Source organism: Synchiropus splendidus, chromosome 19 (assembly GCF_027744825.2).
Source record: "Synchiropus splendidus isolate RoL2022-P1 chromosome 19, RoL_Sspl_1.0, whole genome shotgun sequence".
In the NCBI taxonomy this organism is placed as follows: domain Eukaryota; kingdom Metazoa; phylum Chordata; class Actinopteri; order Syngnathiformes; family Callionymidae; genus Synchiropus; species Synchiropus splendidus.
This window is the reverse complement of record NC_071352.1, coordinates 3087642-3098470: the sequence shown is the minus strand read 5'-3', so window position 1 is coordinate 3098470 and position 10829 is coordinate 3087642. Positions and strand designations below refer to the sequence as shown.

General features: G+C 46.8%; 2 protein-coding genes across 2 annotated transcripts; both read right to left on the bottom strand.

Annotated features, from left to right (window-relative positions):
- Window positions 1-95: 95 nt before the first annotated feature.
- si:dkeyp-72e1.6 (transmembrane protein 238-like) lies at window positions 96-2097 on the bottom strand. The gene is made up of 2 exons (XM_053852655.1): window positions 1586-2097; window positions 96-834 (listed from the first exon to the last, which is right to left on the bottom strand). Exon 1 carries the CDS (start codon window positions 2024-2026, stop codon window positions 1589-1591), a length of 438 nt encoding a protein of 145 aa, XP_053708630.1. The 5' UTR covers window positions 2027-2097; the 3' UTR covers window positions 96-834; window positions 1586-1588.
- A 1049-nt stretch (window positions 2098-3146) lies between these two features.
- On the bottom strand, window positions 3147-10503 carry gspt1l (G1 to S phase transition 1, like). The gene is made up of 13 exons (XM_053852654.1): window positions 9963-10503; window positions 7362-7616; window positions 6756-6789; window positions 6590-6667; window positions 6267-6447; window positions 6021-6175; window positions 5607-5747; window positions 5443-5536; window positions 5204-5284; window positions 4816-4989; window positions 4648-4737; window positions 4407-4575; window positions 3147-3782 (listed from the first exon to the last, which is right to left on the bottom strand). Exons 1-13 carry the CDS (start codon window positions 10156-10158, stop codon window positions 3730-3732), a joined length of 1701 nt encoding a protein of 566 aa, XP_053708629.1. The 5' UTR covers window positions 10159-10503; the 3' UTR covers window positions 3147-3729.
- Window positions 10504-10829: the final 326 nt, after the last annotated feature.

Sequence of the window (10829 nt, the reverse complement as noted above, 5' to 3'; positions counted from 1 at the left end):
TCCAGCCCCGCACCTTCATGAGTGAACCCTGAGGACAATAATTCGACAGGTTTAATTGGTTTGTCCGTCAAAGTCGCGGCCACATTGTTCGACAGGAAGATATTTATTAGTGGAATAGACGTGCGTATTTACAGAGAATGATTCGCGTGGTTTTCTGTATAGAAACAGATGCAGAAAGTAGAGCACAAGGCAGGTAACCTTCCGGGTCCAAAGATGAATCACCCGTTATCTCTGCGGGTGGGAACGAGAACGAGTTACACACACACACCTCCAAACTGCACCCACTGTAGACACACCACCTGCCACTGTACCTGTCCCAGTACTGGAAAACTTTTCATTTAAATAACAGTTCATTGTGTACAGTTTCAACCCTGTTGATGGAACCATGATCCTCCTCAGGATGGTTTTCAATTTAGCCAGGTAAGATTCCAAACAAACGCAGCTCCATGTCACCTAGTTCCTGTCCGTTTCTTTGTTAAAGAGTTACAGAGTGACAGGAGAAATGGAATCACAGACCAATAAAGTGGTGACGAACGCTGTCTCCACTTGTGTCGCACCTTTGTCTGTTGCAGTGTTTATGGCTGTAGTTACCATGTTGTTTTGGGGAAACCGCCTCCGTTAACTCCAGTTTAAATGAACACAGATAACTGAAATATCTGACCAGGAACATGAAACCAGTCATGAGCTCAGTTCCTTCAGTCCAAATTCCCAACTAGAAGATCCATCTTTATTTCTATCTTCAAATGACATTTAAAAAAAGGAAAAAAGAAGTAAACATTTGACCAAAGGCCAAAGCATGATGACAGTCCAGAGGACCTGGCTGGGCTTTCACTTCTGCAGAGGAGAAAACAGAGGAGAGTTGGTTGTAAACCAGAGGCTTGATCAGGATGACATACAAGGAAATGCCAAACATCATTGTTTGACTTGGGCGTGTCTCTGCAACAGCACACGGTTAATCATTGGCCTCTAACGGGACAAACACACTTTCAGATTCCCGTCATTAGAGGCCATGCTCATGGCAGTGAGGAGGAAGAGAGAAGTGGTGGATTCATTATTTAATTCAGTTGGAAATGCCACTAACTTTGACACCTTCCTGTGATGCTGGACTCAGAATGGAAGTTAGTTACCAACAAGCCCTCAGTCTGGTGCCATTCATCATGTACCGCCAGCACAGGTGAGGACAACAAGAGGAAGGAGGGCAATAAACTAAGAGATACAGCACAGAAGTGAACCATGTGAAACTGTGTTTTTAATGAGGAAGGAGCAGAACATGCCTGGGAAGGGTTGAATAATGTGAGCTATATGTTTAAAGAATATACAATGACATCAAGAGAGAAAACTTCATGCATGTTTGTGTCATAAATATGAAAATAATGAAAGCAAAATGAGTGGAAATTACTAAGCTTGGTACTGAACAGCAGCATTATAATTACATTATAATTAGCATCCAAAAGAGGGAACAACCCGCTGAACACTTCTAGCTCAAGTTCTAAAACTTGCTGAATGAATAAATAAATTGTATATTGTTTCTTGTTAGGTTTTGTCGCGACTGAAACCGTATTACCAGCAGGAAAACACAGCCCACCTGTCATGAGGGCGAGCTCTCGGTGTCAGGGGGGGCCATCGTCGTCATGGCCACCACCACCGTGCCCCCCCGCGGGCCGGAGGCCGGGGGTCCCGGCGGGTCTCCGCTTCTGCGCAGCGACCGTCGGAGGCTGCCCGTCACTCGGCTGGACAGCTGGCGCATGGCCCCGCGCACGCCCCTCAACACGCGTCCGTCCTTTTTCAGCAGGCCCACGTCATCCTCGAGTTCGGACGGGGCCACTTCGATGTTGCCGGAGTACCAGAACACCCACCAGATGAGGCTGAGGAAGATGACGATGGAGCCGGCGTAGATGAGCAGGTCCGAGAAGAACACGGAGACGAACACCCCGATAAGCAGCACCAGAAGACCCACGACGTCAAAGGCAACCGCCAGCCAGAAGCAGCACACGCAGCGACCCAGACCCCGGTACTCCTGCTCCATGGTCACGGATCCGCTCTGGCGCGGCGTCGGGTTTCTCTATGGTGGCGAGGCGAGATCGGTGCGGGCTGAGGTGAGACAGGTGCGGGGCGTGGCCAGTGTGGGGAGGAGTCGGCTACTGCTGCGCGACAATGGTCAACGTACAACTGGAATGAACATGAACGGGAGGGAAAAGCCGCGCGCAGTTAATCGCTCGCGATCTCCCACTGACGCATGTTTAAGCATTTTAAAGACGTTGTCATGATTTTGAATCCGTCATATTTTTTTTTAAAAATAAAACATGCACAAATGCGAGACAAACTCTCAGACACATGATCAAATCCTGATTGTGAACATGAGTGGTTAGATTTGTAGATCTCAATATGCACTCCACACGCGTCGCTGCAACCACCGCCATTGTTTGTCGACAAAAAAAAAAAGGGTTGAAGAACTTTAATGACATCCCGATTAGTTCAAGGGCAACTTTGCAGGTTACGTCAGAAAAAGTCTCCACTTAGTTTTGAAACTAGAAACAGCGGCTCCATTTCTTCTTCGTTTGCCGTGTGTGCGCTCCTCACGCGAGTTCCTGTTGACTACTGCCGCCTGCTGTCCAAAACGGCGCATTTGCATTTGACTGTCGATAGTAGCTTCATTTCATGTTATGTAGACTAAATGCTGGACAATGATATTGAGTGGATATTCTAACCTTCCTGAACAAAACGGAAACAAAAAAAATCACATTAAATGCAAGACACTGTTAAGAATGAATCCCGAAACGAAACGTTTTTTGAGAAACAAATCTTAAATACAAAATACATAATACCCACATTTAAAATGGGATCAACCCAAATATTTTCGCTGCAATGAACTCAACTACACGAAACAACAGTGAGAGGACGACTCCTACTGTTCTGAACTCGGTACTACTGTACAGTGCAGCGATCTCTGTTACAGTTGTAAAGTTCAAAGTCAAGAGCTGCTCAATGGTTTGGCCAGCGGATGAGGAGGACAGACGCCACCTGACCTCTGAAATAAAAGCACGTGGGGACTGGGAAGAGGAAGAAGGCCACACCTGGGACAACACAGGACAAGGTCACGCGAGTCACAATGTCATGAGCTTCACCATCAGAGCACAGACAGGCTTTGAATGAAATAATGATTCCCCAATTTAATATTTTATTGTCATAGTTTGCCTTAATTACATTGGAGCTAGCCCCAGCACACGGCCAGAACGTCACATGAGAAACCAAAAATTGGGTAAAAGCAAGGGCGACGTGAAGACCCATGAAGGTTTTGGTTTCAATTGGCTCTTTAAACTATTTTTACCTCTGAAAATCAATACTCCAAGCAAAAGTCCTGGTCCACATCTGTGTACAGACATAACTTCTGCCATTTGTCATGGATGAAAGCAGGAATGAAGTAAAGAAAAGAATCATGTGAAGAGTAGACTGGACTACTGGGAATGGGGGCGAACCCAGAAATGGCATAGCTGAGCTCTCAATATGAGAAAGCCGACTCGTGTGGACTTCTTCTTGGTCTTGGTTTGCTTAAAAACAGATTTTTCTTTATCACCAAAGTTTTTTATCTGAAGCTGATCTTCGGCACACAGGAGGAAGAGGGGAAGCGTGAGAGGGATGTGCCGTCGCCCGTGACCACAGTGTGGGCGGCTTTGGACCGGTCTCCGCCCATCCATCCTCAGGCACATACTTCCAGCAGCTCTGAAGTCCTCATTCACGATCGTTCGCCAGCTTCAGCACCTTCCCGATAGCAATGGTCTTACCTGCCAGACAAATTCAGTTGACAGTCATCACCGTTGCTGTAGTCAGACCCTCACAGACACACGCTGGGATCAGAGTTTAGATGAGCTGTGGTGCATGTGCATCAGGTCGAATCAAAGCTCTTATGATGGACCTGTTCAGAGTTTAACACTGATGACGTCAGAATGGCTGCACATACACTCCGACAACAGAATCTTGGCGCAGAGCCGCTGTTCATGAAGCTACTGGAGACCTACAATGGATGTGAAGTCTACTTAACTGCAAAGAGAATTGAACTAAATAAAGTTCATTGTTGGAATACTGGACCCAACAACCAGGCACACATGGAACTGAACGTCGATAGATAGACAGAGCCAAGGGCCACTGCTGTTGCCAGAAGATGGCCATATTTTCTGGCAGAAAATGGGTCTATACATCAGTAAAAAATGTGGTCCGCCATCTGGACTTCAGGGCGAGTAAAGGAGAAGCCGATCGTCATGGTAATTCTCCCCATGGAAACCGGTTGTGCTAGGTCCAGGATATTCGAACGACTAGTGCACCGTGAGGAAGAAAGGAGGTGCAACAGAAGACACATGGGGAAATGAGGCAAACGACCAAGCGAGGCTCAGCAAACAGGTCTTCCTTACCTTCGTCTCGTAAGGTAAATCTTCCCATCTGAGGAAAGTCTTTAAAGGTCTCAAGGCAAATGGCTCCTGCTGTGCGCAGACGTGCGATGCAGACTTGGTCCTGCTTGACAAATCGTGGTCGTTGTTTGCCTTTTTCTCCAGTCTTTTTGTCTATCAGGCAGAGGAAGGCCTGCGGAGGAGCAGAGCGGGATCGGACACACGCACGAGGAGACGCCGCCATGTTCTCTTCTGAGATCCTTACCACAATTTGTACTTCTTCGATGCAAGTATGGATGTGAAGCACCGCATTGTAACCTGCACAGATGATGGATTTGTGTTCGATGATAACAATCTGTGGAGAGAAATCAAACAATTCTTTTCTCTCATGTCACTTGAACAAACAAGAGGTTACAGGTGACTGGGAACGGACCTGAGCATCAAAGATGCGGCCGGAGTGGCAGAGGTTCTCAGCGTTGCACAGGATAAATCCGGGCAAGATCTCCTCCTCCTCGATGCCCTTCAGTCTCAGCTTGAGGTTTTCACCCGGTCCAGCGTCCTCTGTCTCGACGTCATCTGACAGGAGGCTCAACACCTCGACCACGTGCTGCAGGTGGCACAACATGGTCAGTCGTCTGATCATTGTCAAATATTGCACTGGAAGAATGGCATAAATAATATACAAACAACCTAAGCAAAAGGCATCTTATGTTCCAGCCGAAACTCACGACACAATTGCAGTCTAGAGTTTAACAACCAATGAAAATCTCTAGCCCAAGTCTGACTAGTGAAGACGAACATGTCAAATGAAGGACGGTCACCTTGTTGGGCATCATCACCAGCTGCTGAGCTTTACTGATGGAGCCCGACTCCAGCTTGCCGAGAACCACCGTTCCCATGTCCTGGGGAAAGGAAAAGAAAGTTTCAGCGAGTCAAATGCCACGTTGTCGTAGCTCCACATGAGTGCAGTAGGGATCAGGTAAACAACACGAGTGACTCTCGCATACACAAAGCCAATGAAAGCACCAGACACCGTGGCTATGGACCGGATCACACGTACTTTGTATTTGTCCACAATTGGCAATCTGACTGGTCCATCGCTTGATCTGTTCAAGGTGGGCAAACTGTCCAAGTGTGAAATGAACGGCAGCCCTCTGGAAGAGCATCAAACCCAGGTCAGCATGAATGTTCCACCTGACACAGGGACCAGGCTCAGGGACTTACGTGTACCACGGGCACATGTCGGTGGGCTCCTTCAGGTTGGCACCCGTCAGTCCTGAGCATGGCATGAAATGAATGTCTCTTCGGGGGTTGAAGCCGACCTTCTTCAAAAATGGCACGAGTTTCTCCTTACACTCTTCATACCTTGGAGCAGTCGTGAGATTAGGATTAGGAGTTGGATTTTTATGGCTCAGCAATGAGTCTGAAAAGGTAAGCAGCCCACTCTAAACAAGCCAGGGCGTCACACAAATGATGCAAATATTCAGCGTTGTAGGAGGATTACAACTTTTAAAATAACTCCAGGGATTATCAAGTGATGTCACAGCAGCATGGCGACGCTGCCAACTTGACAACTAGCTTCCAAGCTTCATGTCATTTGCTTATAAGTAGTGCTGTAGGAATGTAAACTCAACTGACCTCTCCAGGCTCCAGTTGACCGTGGGGTCATCCATTTTATTCACCAAAACAATCAGGTGTTTGACTCCTGCCGTCTTGGCTAACATGGCATGCTCCCGTGTCTGGCCGCCCTTTTCAAAGCCCGTTTCAAACTCACCCTTCCTGGCTGAAATGACCTGTGGATAAATGGGCGCGGTCAGCAAAACACTTCAACAAAAGGCCTCAGTGAGTTGACGGGTTCAGAGTTCTCGCCACTGAAGGACTCACCAGCACAGCCAGGTCAGCTTGTGATGCACCGCCAATCATGTTGGGCACGAAACTCTTGTGGCCGGGGGCGTCTAGGATGGTAAAGTGCTTCTTGTCCGTCTCAAAATAAGCACGGCCCACTTCCACCGTCTTGCCCTTGTCCCGCTCTTCTTGATTCGTATCCAAAGCCCAAGACAGGTACCTAAAGAAGTGGACCACCACTGTCAAAACGGCCGTGAAAAACCACACAATCTGTTCCTCAAAGGGCTGAACAGACCAAACAGAGCTAAAACAATCCTGGGATGTTCTAAAAAGCGGCAAGTTAAAAGGGCTTGGACGCTCACCAGGTTTCTCGGTTCTTCTCTTTGGCTTCTCGCTCATATTTCTCCAGGGTTCTCTTGTCTACCATGCCAGTTAGATACCTGATGGTGGCGCCAGACAGGACCATTTAAAAAAACTGATGACACATTAACAACATGAGGAGTCCAAAAACAATATGAGGTTACTCACATGATCTGTCCACCGATGGTGGATTTGCCAGCATCTGAAAAATGCAGAGCAAACTTAACAAGTGCAATCATCAATGCTTATGTTTCTAGTTGACCACAGTGACAAGTGCAGCTACTGTCATTTTGCTTTAGAGCAGATTTTCAAACAATTCAATGTTGGAAAAGCTTTTAAAAGCAAAGATGGCGGTTCTGGGCCCTTCACAGGCTCTGACTGAGCACTGTGATCCAACTCGTACTTCTCAGTTCAACTTCTATCCACTGCTAGTGAAGTACAAGGACTATGTTCTTCAACTGTCAGTACCGAAAACAAATGTTGATTCTTGGCAAAACCAATACATGCAGGTGAGCATCCTGACAAAAATGGCTTCAGCACTTTGGCTTAGAGACACTCCACGTAGATGGGAGTCATGTGTGGAGATGCTTCACGATCAAGGTGACTGAACAAGGCAGATCACACAGCCTGCAAAAGTGAGGATACCTGCGCTGATCGATCGGACCCCTAATAAGACCTGTACCCGGCTATATTCTGGCAGACTGCACGCCACAGCTAGGTTTGTGGTGTCGTCACATGTTTAGGAAGAATATTGTTCTGATGAAATGCACTGACCGACATGCCCAATGAACACAACATTGATGTGTTCTTTCTTGGGGGAGTCGGTCTGTGGAGCTGGAACCTTGGTCACGGGCACTTCCTCTTCCTCCTCTGTCACTTCTGGGGCGGTCTCCTCCACGACCACGACCGATTCCGTTGGTCCTCGGTCACCACATGGCACGCCTCCTGGCTCCTCCTCATTGGGCTCAGCATCTTTCTGATCCCATGGCTCTTCGGAGGTTATCTCTGCATCACCGTTCTCCACTGGAGCTGTGTGGCCCAAGAGAGAGATTTAGCAAAGTTCGATTTAGCATAGCCTTCGGTGACATGTGGGCAGGCAGGCACTGACAGTTTTCGCTCATCAGTTCTAGTAACGCTCTGTCTGATCTGAATAAGAGCCTCATCGAGAGGGTGCCGATACACCAAATGCCTCACACGTCTTTCAAGGTTGCAATTATAACTACTATGATTTGAAGACGATGTAGTACATCAATAATATCTTGAGTCTGATTGAAATTAACAAGCGTAGCACCACTGTAAATTTGTAACAGTAAATACTGAGATATTCGGAAACACTCATCCGAATATTCATTCGATTTGAAAAACCATGTTCTGATTAAACGAAGGAGTGCAAGTACAACACAGAGGAGTCGTGTATTAGCCTGTAGCAGACTACACCAGGTTTACACTGGACTGAAGAAGGACTTTGTCTAAATACTAGACACCACAAGCAGGCGAATGACTAGTGTGGGTGGTCTGTTGCGTTCCCAAACTTGTTTTCAAAAGATCAACTTTGCATGAACAGGCACACAAACTGTTTGGCAAACACATGTTTCTCTGACTCAAGAAACCTCAAAAGCATCACATGAGCACATGACTGGTTCAACACAGCTGTAGATCAGTTGAACAGGAGCGGTTCAAACTAGTGTCATCTGTTAATCAAGATAAGGCATGCGTGTTCTCCTAATGTGATCAGGGAGAGTCAGACAACGTTTTTCATATGGTTCATGGCTCAGTGATCGGGCCAAACCAAAATATTTGCAGTGAATAACGGCCGACAGGGTTTTCTTGTTAACCTTTTGTTATGCAGGGGGACGACAATCGGGGGTAGCAGCGCTTCTTTTCTCTCCACTGATCTCTCGCTACACTCTCTCACCCATGTGACATCACACTACTGAAGTCACTTTGATGATCCTTCTGCACTTAAAGTGGGGTGTTCTCCACATCATTTACACAACAAAAAAAAAACACCAGAAGCACCAAATGGATTCTACCCTTTAAATCTTGTAACAGTTTCATACCATTCCACCAGATATGTTCAGGAGTTTCAGTTCATTAGTAATTGCCACAAAAACCCATTGTCATCAGATCAAAGGAAATCTGACGAGTATTTGCATTTGCTGTTTTCAATAGCAACAGGTTCTAAAAGAAAAATGATATGAAGCATAATTACAAATGCACATTTGGAAATAGGCAAACTTCAGGAAACTTTGCTCTGTATAGGGAAAAAGTAAAACACTGATACAAGTAGCAAAATACACATTTAGAGGTCAGCTGTGCTCCCTAAAAACCGCTTAAGGTCTCACTAACAGAGAAACTAAGCATGCAACACAGCATCACTGGTGCAGAGTATATTCAATTGGATGTTCTGAGGGGAATACAGTTTTACCTGCAGTGTTGCAGTTAAAAACAAGAACTGTGTTTACACTGCTGCAGCGCCAGTATTCTGTGTTTGCAACATACAATCTGGGTTATCACATCAAGTCCAGTTGATACAAAGCAGCTGTGCAGTGATACATTTCTCCCTAACTTTCACTGCAACTGTGGCCCAACAGTGTGTGTGAGTCAGATTTCCAACCCATCCATGGTTCAACATTGCAATTCCCTTCACGAAAAGTGCAAATTACACAGCAAGTGGTCTGTTTCACGAGTTTGACTAACTGATTCCAATGTAGATGTGCATTCTGCTTCTGCAACTGTGTTTATAAATCAATATAAAAACAAAGGTGACCTTTAACGAGCGCGCCGGGGTTTGACAAATATTTGGTTTCATTAACTCAGGTTGTCTTTCTTCTCCAGGAAGACGATCTGTTGGGTAATGAACGCTCTGAAGGGTGGTGGCCTCTTTTGGCCTATCAATGACCCACTTTGGTCCACTCTTGACCAACCGTGCCTCATAAAATCCACGTCAGACCAACATCAACTATCGTCTTTTGGTCAACTTCTGGGTGAGTCTAAGCGTGAACAGGGGACAACTTTTCATCCTCGGTTGAGTGAGTGGACGAACGCCTGGTTCGGTCCCATTAACACACAATAGGCGGCGCGAACACCTGGAGAACGGAACGCACAACACACCGGCTAAGGACGATGCTAACAAGCTATGAAGCCGGTTATTGTAGAAACAGGCTCAACCATCCTTTTAAAAGTTACAAAAACCACTTGGAGTCGCTCTACGGAAGTCGCGTCGCCGAAGCGCGTGCATCACAATTCGTGTGTTCCGTCGTCAGACGTGTTTTTCTCTAAACGAGTCCAAACCGCGAGCTAGCACGGACGCGCGTGAGCGCTAGCCAGCGGCTAGTTAGCACATGTAGCTTTCCAGCGTGACAGTCTACCTACCGGCAGGACCTGCGCTCTCCGCGGGAGTTTTCACAGCGAAAGCCGGGACGAACTCAGCCGCGTTGACGTTGGGCACAAACGGTTTGGCGTTCACATTGAGGTTGGTGAACGCGGGTTCGAGTTGTCCGTCTATGGTGGCCTCCTCCACGTCGTCCTCTTGTTCCCAGGAGTCAGGGGCAGTGTCTTTCGCCTCCATCGAGGGTCTTGGAAGTTTTCCCCGGGGGTAGTTGTGAGCTAGACGGCCTCGAAGAGTGGTCTGTGGTCGGGCTCAGTCCTCAGATCGACACCAGGCGAACGAACTCACGGTCCAGCTGGTGGTTTGTGTCGCCAGAGAGGATGTTCGACTCAGCACTCCCAGACAGTCCGCGTGAGCTCGTGCGTCCCCTCAGTCGACGTCTTCTGCCGCAATGAATTCTGGGATGAGTCGTTTTGAAACAGACCCCCATGTAAAGAGACAAGTACCAGCAGAACCACATTACCCAGAAACCCCTTCTTTTCTATGCGGAGTACCACTTTCTATCCGGAACCGCAGATTCTTTTCGTAGAGAGTTCACTTATTAAAGTTTCATTAAATGAATCTCTCGCCCTCGCTTGAACTAAACCTTATACAGAACACATCACCAATTAACTATTGAAATACGAGCATAACTTCAACGGCACACTTTATTATAACATTTCGTCTTTATTACATCAAACTTAAAAAATAGTTTCATGTTTGTGTTAACAGATTTCATTCCATTTATGCATTTGACAAGCGACCTGATGCTGCTACACAGCTCAATAGCTTTAATTTCTTTCCCATGTGCAACCTTCTGAAGAGGAAGAGAGTTTGCACAAAATGTAATTTTCTCGGCCAAGTTGATGGAT

Excerpts from the sequence above, each read along its gene's own strand:
- si:dkeyp-72e1.6 (XM_053852655.1), bottom strand. The coding sequence starts at position 2,026 with ATGGAGCAGGAGTACCGGGGTCTGGGTCGCTGCGTGTGCTGCTTCTGG.
- gspt1l (XM_053852654.1), bottom strand. The coding sequence starts at position 10,158 with ATGGAGGCGAAAGACACTGCCCCTGACTCCTGGGAACAAGAGGACGAC. Across the intron at positions 6,448-6,589 it reads GAGAAGAACCGAGAAACCTG|GTACCTGTCTTGGGCTTTGG; the intron begins GTGAGCGTCCAA and ends CCACTTCTTTAG. Across the intron at positions 4,990-5,203 it reads TGGTGATGATGCCCAACAAG|CACGTGGTCGAGGTGTTGAG; the intron begins GTGACCGTCCTT and ends TGCCACCTGCAG.